At 45.3% G+C, this 27,244-nt stretch overlaps 1 protein-coding gene across 1 annotated transcript; it reads right to left on the minus strand.

Moving 5' to 3' along the window:
• Positions 1-360: 360 nt before the first annotated feature.
• HSF4 (heat shock transcription factor 4) lies at positions 361-27,176 on the minus strand. Its single transcript, XM_030024802.2, has 13 exons — positions 26,530-27,176; positions 22,341-22,449; positions 21,030-21,157; positions 19,523-19,647; positions 17,140-17,215; positions 15,609-15,673; positions 12,550-12,649; positions 11,635-11,759; positions 9,551-9,775; positions 7,432-7,537; positions 5,901-5,966; positions 4,356-4,443; positions 361-3,118 (listed from the first exon to the last, which is right to left on the minus strand). Exons 1-13 carry the CDS (start codon positions 26,650-26,652, stop codon positions 2,922-2,924), a joined length of 1,533 nt encoding a protein of 510 aa, XP_029880662.1. The 5' UTR covers positions 26,653-27,176; the 3' UTR covers positions 361-2,921.
• Between the last annotated feature and the right edge of the window lie 68 nt (positions 27,177-27,244).

Genomic DNA, 27,244 nt, shown 5'->3' on the forward strand with positions numbered 1-27,244 from the left:
TCTGTTATCACTCAAAGCAAGAAAAAAAGGATAAAAAAGGCAAGTAATCTCAAGAACTATAGATTCTTTTACTCTGATCCTGCTTTTACCAGATATACCCACCCTGACCGGCAGTTCAGTTTGAAGAATTCAGCTGCTTTCTGAGCTGTGTTTACTTTGCCACATTTGACATGCTAGATCCCTCCGGCTCCTGTTTTTTCACACAGATGATCACAACCCATCAGCAGGCCCTACATTTTCTCACAGGTGAATCTCCTGAATTCCTGGAAGCTATTTTCACTTACTGGTGAGGACTTGGGAAGGAGGAAAGGAGTAAGGGGTAGGCGAAAGTAGTGAGAGAAATGCCAGAGCAGGACTAAATGAGAAAAAGGAAACATATTTAATTAGTGTTTTCTGTAAAACTTTACAAATATACAGCATAGTGCAAAAACGCAGTCTCAGCACATCACCTTCAAGTAAAATGAACAATGTAAAAAGCCAAGGAACACAAGCTTGCTTCTTCACGGGAGTGGCTCTCAAATACTCTTCCTGGAGGTTCCTCTCGCACCATCAAGCTCCAATCTCATGTTTATAGCAGAGCAAAAAGCCTAAAGAAAAACCCAAGAACCATCCCGGGTGGCTGCTCACAGCAAGTGCAGTCTGCCACTTCGCGCTATAAAAAATGCTGCAGCCTGAGATGGTGTCAGGCACCCTTGTTGTCTGAGCTGCACCTTTGTCTACCCAGAAGTAGCTCTCCTAAGATGGTTCATTTCTCAACCGCAACTAGACAATCCAGTAAGATGCTGAAGCAAATGTCTAACCTCAAGCATGTGATAGGCTTCATAAAAATACAGGAAAACTGCTCAGGAACTTGAAGTTAAGCACATGCTTAAATACCTTATTGGATCAATACATTCAGTTAACATTAAGGCAATCTAGCGTGTGAAGGTTCGGAGAAGGATGTGAATCTTGAACGGGGATAACATACGCTGTTGGGTGATGTGAGACACCACCAGACAGTTTTCAATGACTTATGAGAAAAGAAGTAAACAGAATGCAACGCAATGACTTTCCATTGCCGGAAATGACAAAATACAGTGGCAAATGAGCTGATCTAGGGGAACTTCCTAAGCACAAATCTGTCAAAAAGGAAAACCTTGTCCATGATACACTCAAGCACATTCATCTAAATACCAGGCCAATGGGGGCTGCCCGAATTTTCCCTTAGTCCTGAACACGAAAACAGTTGCTGGAATTATTTCAGAAGCTCTCACAACTTCGCTCCTGCGAAGACTGCACCAGGAAGGTGGTGACAGAACTCTCAGCCCACAGTAGTTAGCTGGGGAAAAATGGGCTCAAAAGTTAATGTTTCTGAACCAACACATCTGTTCACGTACTGATAAATGGATGGAGGAAAGGGCTGTGACAGGAAGGTCCATTTAAAAAATGCTTATCTTATTAAGGAGAATTTGAGCCTGCATTCATCTGATTGATTGACTACATTTTGGGGTGGATGCTGCTTGATCATTCACGATGCTCGAAATACGGTTTAGAACCCACAATCCTCATGGGAACGAAAGTGGGCAGAGCATTTCTTCCAACGATACGGGCATGGCTTATACCTCCCTGTCTAAGCCCTTAGGAGGCCTGAGTCAGTTGTATTTCCTGGGTCTGTCTTACTGCATTTGGGTATCTTTCCTAAGGAAAAGCAACTCAATTAGAGGATACCGAGATAAATAATACGTTCTCATTAGAACTACAGCATAAAAAACAAAGCTCTGCTTTGTTAAGAAACTCAGTTGTCAGAAACCACATGAAAGAGGAAGATTAATTCAACCTTTGGAGGCTGGTCTCAGATGCACAAAGGACAGAAGAAAAGTTAGTGGGACATGGTGGACTAACCCTTCTGCCTCTCTCCTACATTGAGCAGCTGAGAGTCCTTCTAAAAAGGGGATCCGATCAATTAAACTGGTTCATCAGATTTTATACATCAATAAACCAACAGGCACATCTTCAGGGAAAATAGAACAGGTCAAGGCCAAGGAAAAAAATCATTGGACTGGACACAGAATACTTAGCCAGCACCAAAACCCAGAGTCCCTCAGTCCTCTTTGCACATGGAAAACTGTGTGCAGAAGAGTCTATCCTTTTTTTTTTCTTTCTTTTTTTTTAAAGTATGGGGTGTCCTGCCTTTATGTTAGAGAAAATAAATTTGGGGCAAAAAAAAAAAATCCCAAACAGCAAACCCTCTCAACTTAGCATGGGATGTTTGGGGGTCTGTGATGGTCTGTAACTCCCCTAGGAGCCAGAGACACACTCTTGGAGTGGTCACTCAGAAAATGATCTTCTGCACACCCCAAGAGGTCTTCATTTTCCTGCTCACCCTAGAAGGATAAGGGAGAGGCACAAGTGCATCCCATCAAAACCAGAAAATGGATAAAAGAATATTTTTAGAGCATTGGACTGGCATATAGAACTATTTTCCTATTTAAAAAACAGCATCCAGAAGGGTCAGGCATCTTAGCTAATCTGTGCTGCCCCAATAAAATCCAACAGTTTGCTGTTGCAGGCACTAGTCAGGATCACTTTATTTTATGAGGTCCCTAATGTACTTTCAAGCTACGCTTCAATTAAATTTTATTAGAAGATTTTAAATTTCTAAAAGCATTTTCAAGAAAAAAAAAATCCTGCCAAGTTCTCGCTCCGCATAGGAGGAAGCACCAGAAGCAGTATTTTGTTTTAAAATTGTTATCCTGGGCAAACACTGAAATCCAGGTGCAGGGAGGGTAATACAACAGCTAATGAACATTTCCATCTACTCAAAAAGAAAGGGCACAAAAAGAAACTCTCTTATGGGTTTCTGAGTCACTTTTGTTTCTTTACATTCAAACCTGTGGATGCTTGGATGGGTGGGAGGGAGATGATGTTTCTGGGAAGCTAAATCACTGGTTGTTGTCAGTTGAAGAGCTCAGGTTTAATGGGATATCCCCTTGGACACCCACAGAGGACAGGTAGGAAGCCATATTTTCAGATGGAACATAAAGCGATGAACTTTCAGGCAAGCTGATGAGGTCGTTTCCAAAGATTGACTGACGATCAATGAGGAACTGCTGGGTGCTTTCAAGAATGACATCTTTCCCTAGAAATGCAAAGAGACAACAGAAAACTCAGTTTCTGGAAGGCAAGTTACCAGACTACATATGTAGAACTGAAAAGTGGCAAATCCCCACCGCAACAGGAGGTGAGGGGCCTCACTCCTGGCAAAAAAAGGTTGGAAACACTTGAGTCAAACCTGGACTCACTCAAAAGCCCATTAAAATCAATGGGAACCTCCGCACGTTGCCAAGCTGGGTTCTTCCTGGATGCTGAGATGCCTCACAAGAAGTGAAAGAGGGATGACCAAATGGCTGGAGACACTGAGAAGCAGATAAGAGCAGCTTCTCTGCTCCTTCACTCAAGAACTGTCTGTTTTTCCTCATCTTTGCAGAAGGAGACATCTGTCAATTGCCCCATTATTCCAGCATCACGCCACTGCATGGACCAGAAAGGCTTTGCAAACAGGGGATGCTCCTCTTGTGTGGTTCAGCTCCAGCGTGCTTAAGAATTTTCTCCAGCGTAGCTGGGCTTTTAACACCTCTGATGCTCATGCAAGATGCTGAGCTTAAGGTGGAGACTGGAAGTCCTTGAATGACACACACCCCATCAAAACTCTGGGGTGGGGTCAGGTGGCTACAGCGCCAAACTAAGGCTCACAAAAGCTTCTCTTTCAGGTCTATCCCAGCTGAATACACATGAGAATAATAATATATCACTATTCCAAGACCAAGAAAAAGATTCATATCTGAGGTCAATGACACATTTTATGAGAGTCAGTGAGTGGGAGAAGATCAGCTGGCCAGTTCCCCTGAGGTCTGGTAAAAGGTCTGGAGAAACTGAGACATAACCTTTGCCTCTGGCTTCTAGCAGCTACTGGGTCACCTCCTCTGCAGCAGAATCCAGACAAAACACAGGACCTGTGCAGCTCTCACTCCCCCTACCCACTTGGACTACCACATTGGTCTTAGGTGTTGATGAACAGGCAGAGAAAACAGTGGAGACACTGATAGATACGATGTGGACCCAAGCAGAAACAGAGGTAGTTCAATTACATTTAAACTTTAGTTTATCTCCCATACTTTTCCCACTGCTCAGTAACTAGCTTAGCAGTTGTTGTGGAAACATTGCTGACTGACAATCACGAAGTAAAATAAGACACATGTTTTGTTCCCTCAAAGTGGCAAATGGTCAGTGCTGGACGTTGCATCTAGCTGCTGACATGTTTAACACCTTAATTACATCCCCGTTCCTGAGTCTGCAAGAGCTGCTAGTGCTCCTACCTGGGCAGGTGGTGTTAAACGGTGGGTTGAACACTTTTGAGGGCAGCTCAGTTGCATTCTTCTCCAGATCCACTGTGAGTCGCTGCATCTTGATGCAAAAATATAAACTACAATGTACAATTATACAAAGACAGGGGAGCTTGTTAGAACTAGGCCATTTCTGAAAATCACTGCTTCATCAATGCTGCACAACATCCACCAGCAATGCAATCTATCCTCCCTGTCCTGCCTCTCCTCCCAGCCTCACCTGCACTTCGTTAAAATAGCCAAAAGCATGCGCTCAAGGGCAGATATGTCTGAAAGAGAGAGCTAAGGGAGATGTAATCCCCTATTAGCCCTGGCTAATGTGATGTGAAGCTCCTGTCACATGAGGAGGCCAGGCTAGCATCACTGTGGCTGTCCCTGCCCAGCTGCTGTACAAAGCAAAGCCACAGTCTTCTGCAGCCAGCAACAAATATGAAGGGAATTTTCTTTCCATTTGCCTATGACTGTCTTTAAAGTAAAACTAGCTTTTGCTTCCACAGTGCTTCTAGGCATGGAGTTGCTGCAGGTATTACTTCCACACTTCTCTATGCTCATGACTTTCTGTAGGATGAGCAAGGCTAAGGGTAGGCTGCACCAGATGCTGGGAAATTGAGTGGACTCAAGGACTGAACTATTGAACATTGCAGCCTCCCTCTTGGCCTCTTCTCTCATGCAATCCTTTTTAAAAGAGACTGCCCCTTGCTTCTAAGACTTGCTAATATTATCTCTCTCTCAGAGACTCTCCTTCCTAACACTCAGGAAGTGGAATTGCCTAGTAAATTCAAAATTATTAAATCAAAACCTGAAAAGGATAGTGATATCATGAAGAAGGCTTAGAGATCTTTTGCACTTCATTAGAATAGATTACATTTTGCTTGCGCATCTGTAGAGATGGGACAACCATCCAAGTCTTTATCCGACCTGGCTGGCAGGGGGGGCTCTGAAAATTCACCCTTCATCAGGGAGGAGAAAGAACCCAGCCATGAAACACACATTTCCTTCACTGTTTATTAAATCACCATATGCACTTCAGAAATGTCTGTGTCAATGTCAATTCCAAACAAATACTGCCAAACAATTTGTCCTTGTTTCTTCTGTAGGGGTATCCATGAACCTCTATTCTAATTGCATGTGGATCTACTGGTCCTAAAATGTACAGGGATGGCTGCTTTTTATAAAGGCATATTTTATAAAGAGCTTTGGCACAAAGATACTTTATGAATCTATGGTATTAGCAGGACATGACATTCACGCTAAAAGAAAGTTTAGAGTGGCCAGTTTCAATTAAAGACTCCAGGACACCAACACACCTCTAAACAAGCGCTGGTTGAGTGGGAAAGACAGGTCAAGAGTATAAGATAACACTCTCAGTCTACCCTCAGGAGATGCATACTTGCTGTGCTTTACCACACTCTCCCCTCTGGTTATAAAATAACTAAGCATTCTTCAGTTATGCAAAAGCTCTGCTTCATAATTACATTATTATTATTATTATGATACCCAGAAATACACATCTCTTACCGGGGACAGACTGGCTTCCATTTCAGTCAAATTCCACTCACTCAAAGATAAATTGGGATTAAAGACCTGTTGGGAGAAAAACACCATTAGGGCTCTGAAAGATGTAATGGTTCAAGATACTCATATCCTCAGCTGTCTGCAGGAGGTTGTAGCCCTGCTAGCATAGATGCCAGAAAGCAACTTCTGCCTGCGCCTCAGCTGCTCTGACATATTAACTGAAGCTACAGGCAAAGGCTCGTGTGTGCTGATGTGTAGCACAGCCAGAACAGCAAGAGCTGAGTTGTGGGCACTTGTGCTGATCCACAAGCCTTGCTGCCTGCCAGTGGAGGGACAGCACAGACACCTGGTGCCACAGTCATGTCGTAAACCAGGGCAGGTGTCTGTGTGCACATGCAAGTCAAAGTCCTTTTTTGCTGCTCTTGGATCCTAGGACACTTCCAGACTCATATGTTTTTTTAAAAGCATTCCAAAACACAGTAGCAGATTACTGCTGCATCAATGACTAGATGGCAATTTCTTAAGAAGTCTGAGCAACCTGGGAAAAGGAGCTGTTGATCTGGGGTACAGTTTTATGATTCATTCTCACTCTTGTGACGTTCAGTTGCACAGAGAGAGAAAAGTGTGTCAGTAACAGGAAAACACCTCCTAATGAGAAATAAGAAACAGGAACCAACGGAGTCAGTGATAGAGCAGGCCACTAGAAAAGCTTTCTGTAAAGTCAAAATCAATCACAGACACTTGGGAACTGGCTTTAAGAGAATAAGATTGATTTTTTAAATTATTTTTCATTCCTGTTTATCGATGCAAGCTTACCACGTGCCTGTATCTGAAGCACCTCCTCAAGGGAGCATATCTTTGACATATAGATTCTTTGCTATGTACAGAGTTATTTCATTATTGGAAAAAACCTTTCATATACTGACTATATGTACAAGGAGAGAGAGTGTGAAAGAGAGAAATTATCAAACCTTCATATTTCTACATATATACTGAAGAAAAAAGCCACCATCAATTTCTAAAGAAGAGTCACTGGAGAACTGCAGACAGATAAATATCTCAGCAGAGAGAGAATCTGACATTGGCTACACTTCCCAGAGTGTGAGGAAAAGGGGCAGGTAGTAGAGCTAAACAATCTAGGACTATCTAAGACGCAGAATATGCAGAAAATAAACTAACCCACCCAAAGCAATTACCAAACCAGATAAAGAGTTGTATTAAACCTATTTTACGTAAGTGTGTTAGGTCTCATGATGATGTCTTTACCAAATGCACTGTGTTTTGTGCTCCTAGAAGTTCAAATATGTGTATTTTCAGAAGACATGTAAAAAAGCTTCATTTAAAGTCTGAAATCCTGCCAGTTCTCATGAGCAGGTCAAAACAGAGCTGTGACTCTACTGGCAGCATGTGACAGATAAAGTGCCACACAAGAACAAGCAGCATGGTCCATCTGATTTACAGCCCAGAGGTACCGCTGTGAACTTCACAACTCTTTCCTGCAGCTGCCCCAGTGGAGGGAGGGCCTGACACTCACATCCAAGAGGCTGGCAGGCTCCAGGCCGTACTGCTGGCTCCTCAGCAGCAGCTGCAGCCCTTCCAAGCTCCAGTCCGTGCCCTCCAACGGGTCTGAAATATCTGTTCTGAGAAAAGACAAGGGGAAATATTGCCACGAATGAGACTTGCATAGATACATACAGAAAGCAGGACCGAGCAGCCCTCCAACATGAGGTTTATGCTTAAATCTCATTTTGAAAACCAAGAGCCCACTGCCAGCCTGGGTTTATGCCATATGAGTTGTTTAATCCTGGAAGTCCAACCCAGCAGAGCACACAGGTGACTGGGCTGATGGTAAAACAAGTGAGACTACTCCTCTCCTGGGTGATGCATGTGGTTTGGGGATGGATGGTCTGTGCACATATCTCCTCAAGACAGGGAAAACTAAAGCTTTCCTTAGAAGGAATCCTTCTAGGGAGGCACCTGCGATCCAGAACAGGCTGCATTCCCATCCTCCTGGGTCCAAGATGGCCGAATTCCTATTACCAAATGGCTTTTAAAGGAGTGACTTTTACTTGCAGGCATTCAGCCTGCAGGCTACATTTACATGAGACATTCAGCTAAAGGAGCAACTGTGAGGCCCTGCTGTGTTTAATCCCCCTCAAAAGCTACAAAAATTTCTCTTAAAATCCAGAGTCTTTAAAAAAGGATGATTTTTCTTCTAATAAAATGTTTTTAAGTAGCCAGTGGGTTCAGAAGGAGAAATTTGGTTCTCTGTAAATACCCAAAGGAAAATATAAGCTTTTCTGATAACCCTATTGAGTGTTTTGGGTTTTTTTCCCCCCAGTCCTCCTTACATTGCTGCAGTTGCCATCAAGAATGAATTCTGCAGTTAACTTCCACATCATCCACCAAGCTGCAACCATGCCTTCCTCCTGCTGGTGAAGTCTGTTGTACACTCACCCATGACATCGGTGCTGTTGGGATTTCAGTCTCAGACCACAGCTCCAAAAACAGCTCACCCAGATCGCCCTGTGACTGAGCCTAATGACACCGTCCTAATCCCCCTTGCGTGCCATGGCTTCAAAATAATGAAACCTCCATCTCTTTATATCAGACTTCTGCACTCAGTGAACACAAACTCCCAACTCTTCATCCCCGTGAGTGACCTCATGTGCTATTTCATGATTTTAAGGCGTGATTTTATACCCTTTTATAAAGCCTTGCTTTGGACTGCCTAGCATTTTACTGAGCCCCTGCAGTTCAAGGAGACAAGCACAGCAATGCAGCTAAGTTTCATGGGTTTTCACTATTAGTCAGAGATGGGGAAGCTGAGATCTCTTGCAGTGTCAGCTCCCCAGTACCTGCCCAGAAGCGTGTGGCCCACGTGATGGTGCCAAAGTGACTGGCTGCCCCCTGAAGACAGATCTAGCACTGACTCAGTGCTTGAGTCCTTGGAAAGCTGATATAAGGAGATGCAAAGGGAGAACAGACTAAAGAGAAAAGTCTATTTGACTTCACAGCACAGGTCAGGAAAAGAAAGGGGGCAAATTATTTCCTTCTCGAGCCCAAGCCTGGGCCTGATAAATGCTTTGATGCATTATCAAATATATGCCCTACTTAGTGCAGAGGTTATGATGATGATTGACTGTCATCTTCCATCACTGTCTGTGTATCGGCACACAAGTGACACCTTATTCACTGCACAGAAACACCAGTGACAAATATTTCCTTATGACTTTACGTAACTGAAGACTCAACAAATGGCAGAGGGCACACAAGCTATGGAGGTACAGTACTGTCCAGTGGCCTGCAAGACTGCAGACGTGGATGGTGGTCTGGGCTCCAGCTTTCACTTGGACCTTGGACAAATCCCTCTCACTGCAAAAAAAAGCCTCTTCCTGCTCCCATGGCTCTGATGCACATGCTCTGACAGCTCTTCCTCTGTTGGGTCCTTCAAGCAAGTCACCCACAGACCCCCTACCCCTGTGAACTGTCCCCTGGGCTTCAAGGGTCCTCTAAGCAGGTGCCACAGGTACAGGATGGAGCTCACCAGGCTGCATTAGGCGACTTAAAATCAGCCTCCTTTTTCTTCCCCGCTCATGGGAAGAGAGGGCCATGAAACACGAAGGGCCACAGCTCGCTCTCGCTCCCCTCACCTGTCCAGCAATGCCCTTCTGCCTCTTCTCTCAGATGGCTGTGAGGTCCCTGGTGGGGCTGCACCACAGCTCCCTTTGCCTTCCAAAACAGACTGAACCATGGCGACCGGGAGCACAGGCGGCTCAGAGCAAGCCCGGCAGCCTGGCAGGTGGACATCAGGCTCAGCGCTGGCTTTCACTCCAGGGCTGACTGGCTCTTCCTTGATCAGCATGAGGCACTTCTCTCTGTATCAGAGACAAGACTTAGCACCACACACACATCTGCTCCACAAAGGCCTCGCGCTACTGGGAAGGGCAATAGCACAACAGCTTGCTTCCATTTCTCATCAAACTGCCCCACAGGGTCTTTCCATTCCCCTAGATGGGCAAAAGAAACCAGCAACCTTGTTTTCTTTTCAGCAAGCTCCAGAAACAAGCTCAGCTGGAATATCTTCAGTCAATTCATCAGTCATAGCTATAACGAATTTGCCCCATTTGATTGTTTTGCAAATATGGAAAATACATTTTTTTTTTTGATCATTCCTCAGATGAGTGTTAGGCTTTGAGACAGGTTAAATGGTCACTAGGCTAGAGAGGTTTCCCTGAAAAAGAAAAGTCTCCAGCCTAGAGATAGGAATGGGATCAGTAAGACCTTCCCATGCAGGAGTTAGGATTGGACCAGCAAGCACTCCAGCGATCCCAATGACACAGGTCAGGACCTTGTGGCCCTGCAGGATTTGGAACAGAAGCTATCAAGATCTGACAGTCCCAATCAGAAGTTTTATTTGCTTGGAAGCAGAGGTTTGCCTTTTTCCAGTGGGAGAGGCACTCCACATTATTCCCAGATGGACCTATGCTATTGAAGTTTTGAATAGTAGCATTCTGTATGTAAAAATCCACTCTGTACTACTTACAGGAGACTTTACAGCTCCCTGTGAACCTGCACAACTGGAGCCAAAGTGACAAAGGCATGTAGATCAACAGGCACAGGGCATGGAAAAGCCGTACTGAAAAAATATTATCTTACAACACTTACAGACTAGCTTTGCTGCAAGACAACACATGAGCATGTCACACATATGGGATGGTAAGTGACACTACTAAGCCTTCCTCAGCATTCCTTTCAGATCATCTTCTCATCTCGTGAATCCTAAACTCCCACCAGAATCTCAAGTTGATTTGGGAAGTACACACTCCTGAACTCATTAGGGCTGTGGCTGGCTCAGATCCTTGAGTCATGCAGACACAGCACAGATCAGAGGCCACCAGATGGCACTCAGTAATTAGTAGAAATAAGCAACTTTACTTGAAGGTAATATTAAAATTGTTATGCTTTAGAAATGGCTTCCAGGGTTTTTTTTTAATCTGGAGCTCTTTACATGCTTCTAGCTAATTTTATGGCTATGGTTCAATTATAAGCCAGATTTACAGGCAATTTCTAGAGTATAACTGCCTTGCCTCTATGCCTGAGAAACTGTTTCCATGATTCATCTGTCTACTTACTTTCCACTGACATAGTTGTAGCTATTCTGCTACTAGCCCTAAATACACTGCATGCCTGTGGCAGGAAGAGATAAGCATTAAAATACCTCTGCATTCAGTTCTTAAGTTACTGGGACCTTTTCACAGAAAAGTTGTCAAACATCGGAAGCTGTTGTGATGCAACCTTTCTGTTCTCATTAGCAGAAAGATGTACAGTTTGATTCTGTTTCTTCTTTGTCAAAGCCAAAAGGAAACTTCCTTTCTCTCTCCCTCTCTCAATAAACCCAACAAGTGTTAGCACCTCATTTATTTGATAAAGTCTGAGACAGCCTGTCTTGAGAACAAAATATAAAGAAACATGGAATACTTCTCAAAGAGGTGAGTGGGAGTTCTCAGCATGAAACTCATGACTTTGTTGTGAAAGTTATGCTGTTATTATCCCTCCCTAAGTCTGAAAAACTGACCCACAGTGCAAACTGGAAAAAAGTATTCCAGCTCACCATCTCTATAGAGGTTTGCGAATTAGACAGAAACTTTGGTACAATTATAGCCAGGAAAAACTCTTTTGAAGTTATGCAAGTCCATGCCCGACCCTCCCTGTTTTTAATCACAAACATGTTTACCTGTCATTTTCAGGAGGGGATTGCATATTTATTATGTTGGATGGTGATGCTTCAGTAACATCAGATATGATGGGTCCTCCAGCAATTGCAGGGCTGTTTAAGCAAGAGGCAGGTTCTGTTGACGGCTGAGGAAAGCAAAAATCATATAGATTTATCCTTCTGGGGCCCAGAACAAGTCCAAGGCCCTATCTGAGATATAGTCAGGGTTTACTCACTGTGCCCTTGAGTCCTCCTTGTACGGAAACCAAGAAAGCTTTTACCTACTATGCAACATTATAATTTCCTCTGGTCTTTCCTCCAACCACGCAGAGGTGCAGGTGTAAAATAAGCACTGTGAATGAAGTGTCAGCTACTGAGAGGTTTTACCATGTCTGACATTTTGCCTAGACTGCTTAGCTTTCTCTGGAGGGAAAAATTGAACAGAGCCCAACAGGGGACTATGGCGCTCTCATGGCAGTTCAAGTATTTTAACTGTATGATATAAGTGTCGTGTGTCTGGTGTCTGCTTTGGTGGGTTAGGTGTGGTGGGGATCCCTCAGCCACTGCAAAAATCTGGCTCTGGTCAGAAAGATCATAGTACCACTTCTACACCATACTTCTGCCTTTCTCCCCTTGAGATAAGCCAGGCTGGAATAACACCAGGGAGAATCTGGTGTGTGGGGTCTGCCTTTCCCTCCCACAACCCATGGCCTCCCACATGAACATGGCAGCAGAAGCACATGCAAGCATGTGCCCCTCCCTGAAACAGGGGAGCTGAAGAAATTATAAATGTCACTCAGCTTTGCAAACCTCTTCTCTTCTTCACTGCCAAACTCTTGCTAAACTACTTACTCTGTAATCTGTATTATTACTTCAAACATTTTTCCACCCTGGCCAAAGAAATCCCACAAAGCTCAGAGGTTGGCGTAAACCTACCGACTGTATGAAATAGGGGTCATGCAGGGGGTCTGTAGACAAATGCCGGCTGAACTTGGCCACTTGCGGAGCTGAGATCCCGTTGTCAAGCATCAGAGGTCTGTAAGGAGAAACAGGTTTGTTTTCCCAACACGTACTGACTGGTTCCTGGTTGCTCATACAAGAAATGTCTCTCAGCCAACGTTGTTTTCCCCTGGGTACTCTGTTTTTTCTCAGCTGTAAGGTACTTTCTTGTCCAGTGTTATCAACAATGAAGGGAAACAACAGTTTTGGAGCATGTCACCATTAAAAAAGGGCATTAGCCATATATAGAGGGGATGAATCAGGTTTTCTAGATCTTATTTGAAAGATGCAAGCAAAATAACAAATTCAGTTCGTATTTTGAATTGAACAAATTCAATTCATACTTTCTTCTAATTGCTAGTGGTTTCAAGCTCTAGGCTGGATCCTCAGCTTGTTTAACTGGAGGTAGCTATGCTGAAATTATTAGTGCAATACTGGGAATCCAGCCTTGTTACCAGCTCCCTCACACTCAGGGCCACTGTGGCAAAACTACATCTCCGTACATAGCACTGCATAAAAGGAACTCGTGCCACCCACTAAGTAAGTAATAAAACAGAGGGAGACACAAAGCAGACCAGAGCCTAAACTCATTGCATACAGGCTTTTAAAGAAAGACTGACAGGCTTTTACAGATGGTCACTGACAATAAGAAGCGTGTCTGTGTGCTGGGTCCTGTAGCAGGAGAGCTTTATGCATAGTAAATGATTGAAATCAAGAGCGAATGAGAAGGAGCCTCAAAATGGCACTGCCTTTCTATCATGAAACTTCCTGGGTGGCAGTCCTTGGTTTTGTGATACAGTCCCAGAGAAGCTGGGAACTGGTATATTCTGCTACACACCCACTATTGTTACTGCTGTGATGATCCTATAAAACTGCCTAGCAAATCCCTCTTCTCCTCCTACTGTCCCACAGTCAGGAAAAGCATCTTCAGTGTTCATTTAGAAGACAGTGATTTGCCGGAGGTCACCAGGGAAAGCCAACAGTTTTTTCCACAGTAATTTCTAACAGGCTTGACAGAAGATAATTCCTAGCTCTCTTCATCCTACAGACACTGGAGCTGGATATGTTGGGAGAAATTATGGGTTTGCTCTGACTCCAGTTAGATCCCACAGTGAAGGGCATTATACAGCAGGACACAGTGACCACAGTGCCTGAGAGCTCAGTGTTGTCTAAGAGCTCGCTTAACAGGCTTTTTCTATCCTATGACATTAACTAAAGAGACAGAATAAAAAAGAATACTTGAATCACCCTGGCATGGACCTTGTTATGGCATAATCTGCCCTTCAGTATGTACCGAGATACCATAGCCAGCCCTGCAACAATTACAAATTTGTAAGTGTCCAGTTCTCTGCTCCAGGAGCCACAAATGAACCTGCCATCCAACATTTCTTATCAAAGTAACTTTAGTGTCTAACCCGTCTAACAGTATCCCAGGTCAGATGTGCCCATCCTGCCCAAACCTACCCAGAGCTCCCAGTCAGCACTCTGGTCTGTGCCAACAGTTGTTCCAGGCTGTACGCTATGCTTTCCTGCAGTCATTTAGAAGAGGCAGGAAAACAAAACTGTGAAAGGTAAAACATTAGAGGTGCAGATATAGACACAAGAGCTGAGGTTCCTTGAAGACAGACCTTTGTGTTTCCAAGGAAGCAGAAACTCAAATTAACATGCACAGCACTGTGCAAATTGCAGCTGGGTTGTATCGGTGTGATCCCTCTTCATAAGAAGGTCAATACAGTTGCTGGGCAGATACTTCTGTGCTCTTCTGCCCCTTTCAGCACAGTTTCTCACTAATGATTTGCTTTTTTCAAAAAGCAATGGTCTAAGACAACATTTCTTGGGCTGCAAAGCTTTTACAGAGAGGGCACAGCGCCAACCATGGCAACTAGAGATCAGATCCAGCATCTCATTTCTCTGCTTCCCCACTCCACTGGAGGAAAATTTCCCCATTCATGAACCTCCATTTCTCTGCTTCCCCACTCCACTGGAGGAAAATTTCCCCATTCATGAACCTCAGTGGCTCAGAGCAGCTGATATCCTCCCCTCGAGCCCTCTTCTTTGCTACCATTCGCCTTGCAGTGTTTATCCCTTCTAAGAGGCTCAGTAGAGAGGGTAGACAGAGGTAAGCATACCCAGCTTGCTTGTACAGATTATGGGCTCCTTCATTCAATCCTGTGTTTCCTTTACAATCCTCATGAGAAGAGTCAGCCAAGAACAAGGACACTGACTTAAAGAAAATCAACTCCCCTGAGCAGCCATTCTTGGGAAGTCTGGCTCCTTTCTCTGAGGCATGGAGAAGTTTCTGAGCTGCCAAAGGCCACAAGGTAATAAAGGCGGGAACTGGAGGCAGGTCCCTGCCCTCAGCCTGAGCCACAAAGGCAAATTCCTCTTAGTAGCCCCTCTCCCCTCTTTAGATCACAAGCACCACAGATCAAGAAATGCGTGGCTGCTCTCCTGGAAGGCACTAAGCTTTCTAACTCAAGCTCCTCTATTCACTTGCCTTGAAGAACTTATTTATGACTCTAAAGATACCCCATAGCTAAAATCTTTCTCCCCCTTCCTTTTTGTAAGGCCTGCAGGTTACATGCCACCACACCTGTGTCAGATACAAACCCTATTCAGTGACTGTGGGTCAAACTAAAGGTGTCTGTGGGCTGGCTGGGCCCAGCCGTGCTCCTCCTGATGACAAGTGGCAAAACTGGAACCTGTAGGACCAGCAGTGGGGTCCTGCCCTTTACCCTCCCACTAGGTAGTGTTCCCATCTCCCATCACGCTCTGCGTTCCCCAAATAAAGGTCACGAGCTGACACGGTGCTTCTCTAAAGACCACTGAATGGAGCATGTCAGCAGGTCTGACTCGGCAGTTCAGCCCATTCATTTCTCATCACCATGGTGCCCTGGTCCGGTGACCGCCTGTCTGGGCGAGCTGAGCTTGTGCTTTTAGTGAGGGGGCAGCATTATGCACCCGTGAGCGTGTGCGCACCACACAAGGGTACTTACAGCTTCCTCTTTATCCCAGTGCTGCTAGGGCTTGATTGGAGCTGGCCAAACAGAAACTGAATCAGCTGTCAGGAGAGATCAAAATCCGGTGTTAATCAGCAGAGTGATTCAGCACTCCGTGCTCTTGCAGCCATTCTTATCTCACACATTCCTCCCTCCTGACACCACCCCAAAGCTGGGAGCAGCCATGATATATGGGAGCCAAACTGCATGAGACACCAGAGCCCGAAACAGGACTAAGCTTTCCAAGAACTCAAATGACCTGCCTGGCGTTCAAGCAACACAGCCAGGTGCCTGCTTTGCACAAAGGCTGCCAGATGCATGAGCTCAGTGCTTTCTCTCTCCACTGCTGTGCACGCAGAACACCAGCTAACCCTATTAGACTTGGGAATCTGCCTGTGAAGTACACGTGCAAACATTCCTAGGCCTGGAGTTAGTCTTGGCCTCCATAAAAGTCTTTAGAGACCTTTATAAGAGGCTCTATACAGTCTGACAAAGACTTTGCAAGTGAAAGAGGCAACCCTCTAGGGGAGTCCCGGGATGGAGGTCTTAACTCTTTCAGTTGAGTTTTTCAGCGCTGTAAAATTCAGTGTTGATATAACAGGACACTAAAAGAGATGCAGAATGGCTTTGGAGAGGAATCACTTTGCAACATTTTCCCAGGTCAGCTTGAACCTAATGCTCTGCTTTGACCTCCAAACAAAGCTAGCATTATTATTATATATCACAGCTGTCTCTTACTCATTGCTCAATATAACAAAATAGAGTCGCATAAATGCCTCTACAATGAGTGGTGTGGCTGGTCCAGCCTCAGAGCTGGAGGAAGGTTTGATAGCCTCATGCATTTCTATCCAGTCCTATGACTCTGTGATGCCACGTGAGGGTCAGAACGTGGCTCTCAGGGACTGGGAAATGCGACGTGCTCAGTCATGTCAGCACCACCTGGGAATCACTGGAGAGGCCTTTTCTAGTACTGGTCATGCTAGATTTTAAGGGAGATGGCTCCTCAGTGCTCCTTCAGTCTAAAAGGTTGTACAGTAATTCCTCAACTATGCCAGTAACACCAGAAAACATAACAGTTGCTGAAGGTCCCCACTGGGGGAATGGCTAGCCAATTCTGCTGCCTGCAGCTTCAGTACTGGCAGGAGGGGGAGGCTCCTCTCTCGTACAAAGGAAAGAGGAAAGATTTGGGGACTCCAAAGGCATCGGTACAACCAGAACACAGCCAATACAGGCCAATTACTGAGAGTTGTGCTCTCTTGCTTAGGACGTCGACAGAAAAGTGGTTTCTAACATCACAGCAAAGACTGACAGGGAAATTAAAATCTTTTTCTTGAAGGCATAATCTGTGCTTTGTTAATGACCACTTTCCATAGGACACGTAAGAGCATTGCACAATTTGAAAGACGGAAAATATATAATATCTCCACGATATCAGAGTGTGGAGAAGATTATGGGACAAGAAAAAAAAAATCAGAACAGGACATGTACCATGCAGTACAAGTGAGTCTGGAGTTTATATGACCACTACCTTGTTGATCACCTTCTGTTGCTGTGAGTGGTTCTGCCGGAGAGAAACAACTTCCCGCCAAAGAACTTCATTTTGCCTGAAAGTGAAACAGAAACTTTCCGTGAGCACAGAAACATCCCAACAGCCCACAGTGCTGCCATGATGCACAGTAGACCCAATTGTGCAAAGTCTGTCTCACTTTGGGACTCTCGCAGTCCTTGGCTCTTTTCAGGTGTCCCAAATGGGGTCACACAATTGCTTTCCTTGTTTTCCCCTATCTCAAAAGAACTACAGACCAAAGCATGGAGGAAAAACAAAGAGAGGGTAACAAGAGGACACGTGTGTTTAGTTTTAGTGGAACATTTGGGCCAAAGTCAGAATTTCAGCAAGGCCTGATTTGTGACTTTGAATGATTGGGATCACCAAGACTGTTCTTCCTGTGGGAACCAAGAAAGCCCAACCTCTCCACAACTGCCCCCAGTGCCCCTAAAGACCAAGAGATCCTATGGATAGGGATCCTATGTACTCTGCCTGCTGAAACCTCATACATGTGGTGGTACAAAAGCATATTTGGGAGTGACTGGAGCAGCTAAAGGGATGCTTCTGCATCTGAGAGCCTTGAACTAGGAGGACTGTAATGATTTTATTAGTGGGAGTCACTAATTTCATCCAGCACAGACCTGTGTCCAGCTTGCAATTGCATAGAGCATATTTATTTTCTGTCTGCAAATGCAGTGCACAGGGGAGTTTACAGGCTTTCTTGAACAGTCAGCCCCAGAAAGTGGGATGGGGAGATGCAGAGTTTATTTACCGTGCTGCCTCCAAATCTGGAGGCCAGCCAAGTGCATGCTGCAAAAGGTTTTGCTAGTCAATTTATCACAAGAGTATATGGATGTACCAAAACTGAAAGGCCAGCAAAACCTATCATACAGGTGAAAGTTAATAATCCTTTTGCTTTTTAGTCTTTCTAGTGTGGATGCTAAAACTGGGAAGATAAGATGCAGGGCTTGAAAGAGCACAGTAGCTGCCGTAGTATAGCAGCTTGTACAGCAAGAATCTCTGCAGCGAACTTTCTGTACTGGTACTGACAGGATTTTCAGCAAAGCAGCTTTCCTTAGTCTGACAGCTTGTACTGGAGTTAGGTCCTAATGGTTCTTCACCAGTGTAAATTTCTTACACATGGTTTCAGCCTGGAATTACTGGTCTATCTTAGTTTATAAAATTGTATTATTTTCATCATTTGAATGCAATGTTGTCCTTTGCCAGATGGAGGAAGGGAACAAGCAAATCAAAACAGAGAATAAACTAAAAGCAAGGCCAAATCATCAATACTGGAATTCCCTAAAAATTATGTAAGATACAAACCTAGATACTCTTTCATTGCCATTGTACCTGGATTTCATGGTGTGATTTCATGCATGTGCTAAGTGTGGGAGTCATTAAAAATTGAGGTAGGATAAAAATATTTATCTGTTGCACATAAGGTGCTGGGCTGGAATGAAGTTTCACAGTATATGGTGTTCTCTCAAGGCCCAGGATGTCAGTGTCATCTGGTGATGTATGAATATCAGCTTTCATTATAAAAGAAGGGCTTTGGGTCTCTTTGATCATTCAAGTGCTTTTTAAACAAAGTTCTCTGTAAGGATTAAAATTCTGGAGACAAATAAAAACCTCTCCAAGTGCATGATTTATAAAACCGTATCCATTTACTAAATTCCTAGTGACCATGTCTGACTCAGAAAATCCCAGAGTCTCAGACAGCTGGAGGTCAGGCAGCCACATGCAAGAAGCATTGTACTTGCTCATTTTGCTCTTATACAACAATTCTGGCCATGTCAGAAGACATAGTCTTCAGAGAGACGGGTCCATGGACTAAACACTACAGCAGTTCCTGTGTTCTTATATATTTTAGGCCAATCACATATTTTGGAGGTGGAGGATGACAGAAGGTTTTTTTATTATTTTTTTAATAGCTGGAGTGGACACCACCGCACTTCTGCCAAGGACTCTTCTACATGTGAGAAAGAGTTAAATCTTTACCATCATTTCTATCTGGAGGAAATACAGTTATCTGAGTTAAGTCCCCAGGTTATACACATACTTCCTACATGGCCTACTCTGTGCTTTCCTCATCTGCAAAGGAAAACATAGAAGTAGAGAATACGTCTACCTTTCACAGAAGACAGAGGCTGAGCATTAATTCGTATTTTATAGATCATGGGGTCTGTGGAGAAATCCTACGGTATTGTTTCAGCACATCTAGTCCCTATGATTAGTCCCTGGCTCAGCATGTGCTCCCTGGGAGGGAGGTGTGTAAAGCTCCTCCTTTCAAACATTCCCCAAGATCAACAACTCTAGAGAAACAAATGCCCATAAGAAGCAGGCTGAGTAGGATTCAACTCACTGCTTCATGTCCTGCACTTGACACTCCATGTTCTCCTGCTGACTTCTCAGTATCTGTACCTCGTATAGCAACCTGCTGAGGTCCTCCTGGCGCATCTTGGTCTCCTCACTTTTCACTACCGACACCTGAGGAGGAAAAATCAAAGGTGGATTCTACCAAGCAAGAAGGGCTATGAACAGACAGAGTCATTTCTGTGGCTGTGGTGCAGGACTTCCACCAGCCAGGCTCTGACGTGCTGAAATACTAGGACAGACGATGGGCACAAGTCTGAACTATCCTTAGGGTATTATTATAAGGGCCAAAGGGATAAAATAGAGCAAAGAGCAGGACAAATCCTTTTATACAGAGGGTCTGTTGGCAGCAGAACATTCCACACCAGAGTGGGGACTTATTTCAAATCAGCTGGGGCCAGGGGGGGGACAGGTATTTTGAGGACCAGGGAGGAATTGAACTAGGTTGCTTGATTAAATCTTTCTACTTTAACTACAGAGACACCCAATCCAGCCTCATGTTTTACAGGTATGAGCCTGAGGTAATGCTTCAAATTGACATATTACACTTGGATTTTCAGAAGGCTTTTGCTGAAGTCCCTTTTCTGAAATTGCTATGCTAAGTCAGTAAGAGAACAGCCCTTTTGGGCATCGATAACAGGTTAAAAGACAGCAAACAGAGGGCAGGAATAGGTTTTCTCTTCTATAATGACAGGAGCTGACCGCTGGGAGACCCTGCAGGAGTTAGACCGTACTTATCTAGAAAAGTGGGTAACGATTCAAAAGCAGAGCGGTGCGAAGCAAGCCTGGTTGTGCAGCACTACACGAAGGTCTCGTGATACTGAGCGACAGAGCAAAAAACCACAGGCAAAACTCCGATGAAAGCCAAGCCCTGCACACCGAGGACCCCCGCCCCAACCGCACGTGTGTATGGAGAGGACAGAAAACAGACCACAGGGTGATCTTGGAGTTATGCTGAGCACTCTGTAGCATGGGGAGCTGTGGTCTGGAAGCAAGCAAGCATTTTGGGAGTTATCAAGAGAGGAATGCAGCTGTGGTAGAGACCCTCACAATGACCATGGAGTGCTGTTCTGTTCAATCCACCCCAAAAAAGGGACGTGGGAGGGTTAGAAAGGCACAGGGCAGAGAGCCGTGGCAGCAGGCACAGAGGGCTCCTGCTCAGGGAGAAACGAGGCTTGTTTCCTGTCTGAGGGACAGGAAACAAGTATTCACTACTTCTCTCCTAGCAGAAGGCCCAGGGGAAACAAATTAAATCAAGGGACAGCAGGCTTAAAGCAAACCAAGGAGCTACGCCTCCACGCAGACCCTTAGTTAAGCTGTGAGCCGTACTGTTGAGGGATGTTATGAAAAAGGACCATGCAGCCTCTCCCCGCCGGTGGTATGGAGCCTTCTAGAACAGGGGTCTGCCACGCCTCAGCCTTCCCGCCCAAGGGGGCTCACCGGGGGGCCTGCCGAGGCCTGGCTGCTGTGCGTCCCCCCGCCCGGCACCCCCTCACCTTCCTCTTGATGTGCTCCAGGAGGTGCTCGTGGCCCTGCAGGAAGCAGAGGTGCTGGAACTCGGTGTCGTCCCGCTCGGGCTTGACGAGACCCCCCTGCTCGATGTTCACCACCTTCCTGAAGCCGTCTGCGTGGAGAGGGCACAGCTGAAGGGCCGACAGAGGCAGGCCCTCCTCCCCACCTCCCACCCCATCACTTTGGAGGATGTTTCTGTTCACTCCCCCCACTTTCTGAGCCGCTCTGGTGCTCAAGGCACAGCCATGTCCCCTCCCCACGGCTGGGCATGCTTTTGGGCCGTATCTACAAGAAATCCAGACCAAGGGAGAGCCCCGTGCATCCTGCTGGAACACCCCGTGACTCTGGGGACACGCTGCCGCTGGCCCATGCTGTGAAAGCCTCACTGGCAATCCCTCGGGCATGCCGGTCTGTCTGCCAGGAGCTGAAACGCCTGTCCTTACAAAATCTCTAGTTTGATTTGCAAGCCAAAGGGATTCAGGGGAAGGTTTTTCAAAGGCACAGACCAGCATCAGATGCCGCTTTTGGGAAAAAGGCTCACATGCACCTTTGGAAATCTACTTTGACTACTTCTCTGAAGTCCTAGAGAGGTTTCTAAACCGTATCTCAAGACTGGCCTAAAAATTGCAATAGGGCTACTATATAGTTAAATAGCAAAGTTAAAACTTTACTGAGGAACTTTGTGAATTAGTCATTGAAAAACTTCCAAAAACGATCAGAAAAGAACCATATTTAATACAGTTGTGGTCTAGACGTGGCTGAAAACTACACCTAAACCTCTGTTAAGGGGTGAAAATGCCCAATTAGCAAGGCAAGGTTTGCAGGGAGAAGTACTGTCCATAATTAGTTTAGCGATATGGCTGGGAAAATGGATAAGCTCTGGGCATGTTACCCTCAAAAGAAGCAGTTTCTGAGGGAGGTGTCACAGTATCAGGTAGCTAGAAAAAGCCCCGTATAGAATAAAATGGAAAAGAAACAATAATAGGTCATCAAATTGATGCAAGAGAAGCAGGAAACCTGGTAGCTGAAATTTCTTAGCTCACATCTTATGATTTAATCTAACAAGAAATTTCATGCTGGAATCTAAGGTCAATACAAGGAAATTGCTCCCCTGGCATCTCAGAGGCAGGTCCTCTTTGGCAAAATCAATTATGCCACAATAACGCATATATGTGAGAGCTCAACTTTTCTATCCACAGTTCTCTTTCATGCCTCCCGTCCCACCCCCACTTTCTGTCGCTCCCCCCCACGTCTATAGGACCCACATGGCCTGAGGATCTGGAGGTTGAACTTACACATGTTCAGCTGCCGGACGAAACTGGCCATGTTGTTGTGTTTGAAATACTTGGGCAGCACCTCTTTGGCAAAGCGTCCTTGGTCGAACACATGGAAGCTGGTGCCATTCTGCAAAGGAGACAAGGACAAAGGTGAAGTCAGAGGAGCGTCCCTGACCATGAGAGGGGCCCAGGAGGAGGTGGTTCCCTTGAGTCCTACAGCAGGGGAAGTCGTGCCTTCTGAATTGTCACCTTGAAGCTGAGAAGAGTGACAACAGCCTTCAATGATGGATGTGCTCCTTTCCGTTCTGGTATAGTCAGTTTTGATCTTTTTCTACTAAACTTTGCTACTACTTAGTTCAGAGCCTTGGATGTGAGAAAGAAACTACAGACTTTTACACACAAATAGCTGGTAGCCTGTGATTGTCCACCCTTGCGTGGATCTCACAGAAAGATTCTGGTGTCTGAAGAAGGTCCTGGAAAGTGGGAATTGCCATTATAACCCCTCGATCTGCTTGTATAGGTCTACCTCTGACCCATCTGCTCCAGAGTGCAGCAGTCCTGGAGGAAGCGCTGCCTGGAGACATGGTACAAGAAAAAGCAAGGCAAGAAAGCAAATCATCCCTGGAGACACCACACTGATCCAGAAGCACTACGCACCTTCTCTTGACTGGTTTTCAAAGTACACAGCCACAAGGGCAACCGCAAAATGTTAACAGTCATGCTTTACAGTCCAAGCTAGCAACATGCATGTTAACCAGATAAGATATCCGTTTCGGAGGTTGCATTGCCAGGATCTGTGATTGCAAAACAAGGCAAAGTGCCTGGGATCGCTGGCAGAGACAGACACATGCAGGCCATCTGCTTCCCCTGCCTGGCCTTCTACCTGCTGACAGCTTTAAGCTGGCGCAGAAAGGGCGTGTGAGACACCACGCACTGAAGCTGCCTTGGAACTTTTTGCAAACAGCAATCCATATGACCTTTTTAAGGGACAGAAAAATTAGCAATTAATTTTCAGCTGTAACCAACAAGTAGAAACAACATTTTCTAAATCTCTGACCCCAACAGATCAGTGTCTCCAGGACATGGTGACAGGGGGACCACCTTAAATCCTACCTCTTCTCCAGATGGGGAGGCAGCACCAGGAATTTGGAGGAATGAAGACTCATGATTTCGGACATGGAGTTTGGGGCACACATGGCATTTTTGTAAACTTGCAGAGAATGGTATCTTCCAGGGGCTCACATTGGCTTTGCTTGTAGAGAGAGAAAGAGCTGCAAAGAGCTACCTGGGGAAGCACCCAACCGTGCAGCCTAAGCTCTCCACAGCTTTATGGAGGGACAGGCAAGATGCATAGACCTATGCCAGGGCCAAGACATCAGCAGATAGTTGGGACTTACCAACTCAGCTGCAGCCCAGTTTCAAGGGACAACTAGCTAAAGACACCAGGGTCTGCGCAGTGTTGGCAGGGAGGGGTCTGAGACCAGCACAGCCACAGTCATCCTCCTGCTGTGTTCAGCATTATTACCGGCAGTCAAGTGGTGTGTCAGCTTCGGGGGTTATTTCACAGCGGAGTGGGTTTTGACAGAGGACGGTGTTTCATAAGAGTGAGCACTCAGGCTCTGTGTGCAGTTGGAGCGTACCAGGGGTGTGTGGGTCCCACCACGCACCCATCACAGGGTCTGCAGCTGCATGGGTGCTCTCAGGGCTGCCTGGAAGTTTCTAAAACAGGGAGTGTAATTAGGACCACGAGAAAGTTCAGCAACTAAAGAGGTGCGGGTATATGCCTGTAGCCTGCCCATGGCCACCAGAAAACAGGCAGCTGGCAAACCCTGCTGCCCTACTTGTTGCCACCGTCACCAAATGGTGCCAATTCCCACTGTGCTCTGGCTCTGTTTGTCAGCTCTAACGGTTAACCCTGCGCGCCCACAGACACATGACTGTGGGTCAGCTGTACTTCTTGATCCTTGTTCACTGCTGCAAACACTGAACACGGCTGTTTGCCTTGACAGTGCCCTTTGACCATCACCAGGGTCTTTCCTATCATTCTTTACCCCATGCAGCAGAAGCAAAGGCTAGTCAAGTGCTTAAGAGATTCACTAATAATCTGTAAGCTGAAGTTATCCTCAGAGACTGATCTTGCAGACATGACAGCAGGGACCAGGGTTTCCCAACACTGCAAGGGCTGTTTGGGGGACAGAGCTGGTTTATCCTGCTTCCCTTGTGCTTCTGCCCACTCACTCTCTCTGGGATACAGCTGCGTGTCCGAGGCTGGGCAGGCTGATGTAAAATGAGAAACACAAGGGTTTTGTGTACCTGAACATCTCCTTATGGCCTCTCTTGAGAAGTCATTCCTTTGAATTCAGGACTGCAATGTTCTCAGAAGCTGGCACACCTGAAAGGGTTCCTACAGACACAAGAGACTTTGGAGTTACTGTGTGTTCACCGCTGAACCGTGCATGTGCCAGCTTGTTCCCACACAGCAGCTGTGCCTTGCTTGTCTTACATTGTGGGAGCGCAAGCTGGGAGACACTTCTCTGCCCAAGGCAAAAATCACTCTGCAGCATGTCAGTCTTGGTAGATGTTTATCTTAACTGTTTTTGACAGACCCATGATGACAGATGCCCTATGCCCTGCCCAGCCAAGCTACTCAGGAATTTGCTAGGAGTTCTTCCTAACTGCATCTTCCATTTCAAAAATTCATTTAATTACTTCTGGTCCAATCTACCATGGACACAGACAGCGGACTTTTCCTTTCCACTTTACAACAGCCTTTAGTGTATATATAAACCATTACCACATTTCCTCTCCATCTCTTCCCCTTCATGCTAAGAAACAGTTCATAAGTCCTTATAGGTCCTATTTTCTAAGAGTTCTGATTATGTCCAGAAATCTTAGGCATGCACACAATTTCTCAACTCAAACAACACTGACAGATAGAAGAGGAAGAACATGGGAAACATGGGAGCATGCAACATGGGAAACTTAGACATCTAAAAGCCTTGCCAAAACCTCCCAATAGCATAGGTGTAGCTTATGTTAGGTTGCAGGAAAGCAGAGCATGGTGGTGGTGGGCAGTCAAAAATAACAACATTATAAGCGTAACAGAGAGAGGACTATTTATACGTTAGAAAATCCTTCCTAGTTTGAAAGTCCTTATTTAAAACACACAATACCAAAACTTGGTCATTCTCAGAGGTATGGCCATGTAATACCAACATCAGAAAGCAACCATTGCCTTGGATAACAATGCAGCTCAAATCCTACCTCAAGTTTTGAATGAAAACTCTGCTGGACACAAACACATGACAGAAAGGCTGCTTTAGACTTTTTTTTCCCCTTTAAATCTGCTTTTGTTATAAATCCTTGATTTTGGAGAACAAGTTTGTGCACACAACTTATCTGATAACTTTCTGCTGAAGACAAATCACATTATTTGCAGCAAGTCTTAGTCAGGTCAAAAGCACAACGTGGTGTCAAAATGCTGTACGAGGGGGACAAATAGTCATTTTAATTCTCTGATTGCACTTAGTGTATTAATGCCTCAGTGACAAATAAGAAGCCAAAGCAAAGTAACCTATCCCTATGAAGTTATACAGACAATACATACACACATCACCATGATCATCACACAGACTCGTTGACAAATCAAGTAAAGCTCTTCCAAAATGTGAGTAATTTAGGGTGCCGGTCTGAGATCTGTTTAAACTTTAGGTTTTAGCCTGAGGTCTGAATGCTGTTTATCTGCTGCCTTCTTCCAAGGCATTTGTGAAAGGCTGCTAAGAAACACATGTGAAATAATACAAACAGCAGTAGAATTTTTTAAGGGCTTTGCACCTTTTCTAGGAAATTTTAGGGAACCACAGATTGAAGCAAGGTGAAAAACCTCTCTCTCAGTCTGGATTTTTAGAAGATTCAATATTAGACACCCTTTAAGATGCTTCAAGCGAAATGTATAAATATTGTTCTTAAAACACTCCCAAACCAGTTGTCCCTTTGAAACAGAAAAGCCACAATATTGCAGATAAATAATGTCAAGTATATCCAAAAGGCCCCCTAATGAACTATCAGTCCTTTCAGCCTCCCAGTTAGCTGGCCAGCACTTGTAAAGCAAAGGGAAGTTGCTGTGCAATGCAGTACTTTGGCCTTGCACCTGGGTTTTTCCTGGTGTTGCAGGCACTTGGTGACACCCGATATTCGCTGTACTTACAGTACTCCAGCAGATGAGATGGTTCGTTTCAGGATCTTCCACCAGCGTCCAGAGTTTGGTTAGGAAGGCTGGCACATTGCTGGAGTATCCATCCATCACCAGAGAGCTGGGTGAATCCTGCATAGTTTTTCAGTGTCCCAGCTACACTAACCCCATTGCTCTTGGCGTGCCTGCCTCCCTGCACGCGCGTGCGTCCGACAGAGAATGAACCACCAAATTTTATCCCAGGCCAGTGGAAAGTAGGCTCCCAGGGAGTCACATCAGCAGTGCTGCTCGCACTCTTAAAAACTCAGCACAATGCGATGGCATCACCAGCCCCAGAGAACAATACACAGAATGAAAATGCACTGCAGCCGATCTCACAGAGCTGTGAATAAATACGCAGCGTCATGCAAAGGGAACACGTGCTGCGCACCTTATGCTGAGAGGTTAGCAAGTCACCAGAGTGAACCCACCTGCCGAAAGTCTGTGGGATGCCCAGGCACAGCAATGCCAGGTTTGTGAAGGCACCTGAATTATTATTTTGGAATTTTCTTGTCCTAAGCTTTGACTGGCATAGATGAACAAGAGCTGGCCAGACCTCAGGGCTACACATCTTTGGCAAGGTTTTGAAAAGTCAAAATTGTAAGCTGGTTTGGCTACAGATCCTATGTTATTTGTCAAGTGAAATGATTTGGCTCTTGGGTGAGAAGAGAGGGTGATAAAAAAAGCTACA

This window comes from Aquila chrysaetos, chromosome 9, assembly GCF_900496995.4.
Source record: "Aquila chrysaetos chrysaetos chromosome 9, bAquChr1.4, whole genome shotgun sequence".
NCBI classification, from domain to species: Eukaryota; Metazoa; Chordata; class Aves; order Accipitriformes; family Accipitridae; genus Aquila; species Aquila chrysaetos.